Source organism: Bison bison, unplaced genomic scaffold (genome assembly GCF_000754665.1).
Source record: "Bison bison bison isolate TAMUID 2011002044 unplaced genomic scaffold, Bison_UMD1.0 scf7180017864266, whole genome shotgun sequence".
NCBI lineage: Eukaryota > Metazoa > Chordata > Mammalia > Artiodactyla > Bovidae > Bison > Bison bison.
The window spans coordinates 2,830,200-2,832,345 of record NW_011494838.1 but is presented as its reverse complement, the minus strand read 5'-3'; the positions used below and the strand labels follow the sequence as shown (position 1 = coordinate 2,832,345).

The window sequence follows — 2,146 nt, the reverse complement described above, 5'->3', positions numbered from 1 at the left end:
GTCTGCGTGGGGAGGGGGCGAGGCGGGGAGGATGGAAATGAGATGGGATCACCCCCACCAGTCCCTGTCCCTGAGCTCCACCGGCCCCAGGCCCCAGGTAGCTCACTGAATCCTCATGGCAGCCCTGAGGAGACCCCAGAGGGGGAAAGTGCCAGCCGGGAGTGGCAGAGCCGGGACCCAACCCTAGCTGCGTCCATCTCCAGAGCCTCGCTCTTTTATACTGAGCTCAGCGCTGCCTGAGTCCAAGAAACAAACGTGTCTCCACTCCCCCCACCCCCACAGGGCAGAGGGGAGAGAAACTAAAGAAGAGTACACATTCACAGACACTTAGAGACCCAGATCCAAAGCACCAGTAAGAACCTAAGAAGCGAGAAGGACATGAAACCACAGAGGCGGCAGCAGAGAATGACACCCAGAGGTGTTTGGAGACGACGGACTTCGACGGGCATGATGCTTTTAATTCCCCTCTTGCAAGGGCCACGAGTGCCCTGAACACCGTTAAAGGAGCCTCGGTTGAGAGCAGGTCCGTGCGCTTTGCAGCACCCCCCTGCCCTTTGCTGTGAGGACCTGCTGTGGTGAAGCACGTGGTACCCTTCGCGAGGCTCCTGGGGACTCCTGTCCCCTCTCCCAGTCCTCACACTTTGCAGGAGAACATTTCCCCTCTCTGTCAGGCTCTGCTCCTTAAAGAAAGACCCCCAGCAGGCAGACACAGTTCAGACAGCGAAGAACCACGGCCAGGGACCTCACAGGCAGAGGCACAGATGTCACAGAATCCTGGCACATGACGGTCAGAGCCCGAGAACGGCAGAACCCGGATCTGAGACTGCCCAGCAAGAGGTGCCACACACACGGCAGCAGGTGAATTGGAGTGGGAAAAAGCATCGGGTCTCAGACCCCGACGCCCACACGGACAGAAGGCCAGGTCCCGACACAGGAGCGCAGGGTGAGCCCCTCGTCACAGGTGGGGTAGGGGCGCCGGGGCGCTCACCTGGAGTCGTAGGAGAGGCTGGTGGAAGCAGAGCCAGAGGTGCTGGCGGCATCGGTGGAGTCCACGTCCGAGAAGAAGGTCTGGCCTGAGCTGGCGCTGAGGAGGAGGAGGGGTGAGCCTACGGCCAGCCCTCAGTGCCCCAGGGCTTTCCTGGGCATCTCTGGCCCCTCTGCCCGGCACCCTTCCTCTCGGCCGAGCCCCTTCCCCCCGAGCTGCCCGCCACCACAGCGGCAGGTGGGCCTCCTCCCCCATCCACTGCCTGCCCACCAAGCCTTCAAAGCCCCGGAGGCCACAGAGGCCTTCCCTGACCACCTCCCCGGTCGGCGACACAGCACTGTGACAACGAGAGACGATAAAGAGGGTTCTGAGTCTCCTAACAGCCAAGCAGCAGCCACAGAGGAGGCTCAGGGAGGTTAGAGAACTTTGCCAAAGTCACACAGCTGGCAGCTGGCAAGTAGGGGCTGGGGCCCAGGCCTCATTGACCGAAGTCCTTGCCCCCTCCTTCGTGCCTACAGGAGAGCCCGAGATAACCTTCAATAGTCAGGAGAATAAAACTGCTGGATGCGGCCCCACCCATAGGGGCACCGAGGACGAGGTGCCGTGGGGCAGAGGGAGCATCCGCCAGGGCCCGGGGAGGGTCAGGGGCGGCTCCGCAGAGGACCGTGAATGTGGGGTGACCACAGCAAGTCTGGTGCCAGGTGTGAAGCAGTGGGGAGAGGGGGGCAGGAGGTGTAGGGAGGGCTGGGCTCTGGGGGCTATCCCCGGGAGCCCCACAGGCCTCCGGGGGTGGGGGCGAGGTGTCAGGCTGAAAGCCCTGATGCAGAAAGACCCTTCCGGCAGCCTTCTGCAGTGCAGAGCCTTTAACTCAGCGACCCCAGGAGAGTGTCTCCATCCTCCAAGGCTCTGTGTTTCGCCCCCTGCAGGGCTGGGGGAACAGGGGGCATCTGTCTCCCTGCTCAGTTCTATTCCCGTCTCCAGAGCAGCCCTCTCTGCCGGGCCCCTCACTGTTACCTTTTTAAACTCTGGATCTCGTCCAGTGTGAAGTCAAATATGCTGGCCAGGTGGTGATTGGTGCTCCAGGCGGAGGTGAAGTCGCTCTGTGGACACAGGGGGCGGGGTCAGCCGGGAGCAGCACGCCCCGCCCCCAGCACACTTCTC

General features: G+C 62.4%; 1 protein-coding gene across 1 annotated transcript in view; it reads right to left on the bottom strand.

Moving 5' to 3' along the window:
* PHF19 (PHD finger protein 19) overlaps positions 1-2,146 on the bottom strand; it is a 20,435-nt gene that overhangs the window by 1,870 nt on the left and 16,419 nt on the right. The window contains exons 14-15 of the mRNA XM_010848448.1: positions 2,000-2,085; positions 989-1,084 (exon numbers count right to left, since the gene is read on the bottom strand). Coding sequence (XP_010846750.1) covers positions 989-1,084; positions 2,000-2,085 — 182 coding nt within the window. The remainder of the gene's footprint in view (positions 1-988; positions 1,085-1,999; positions 2,086-2,146) is intronic.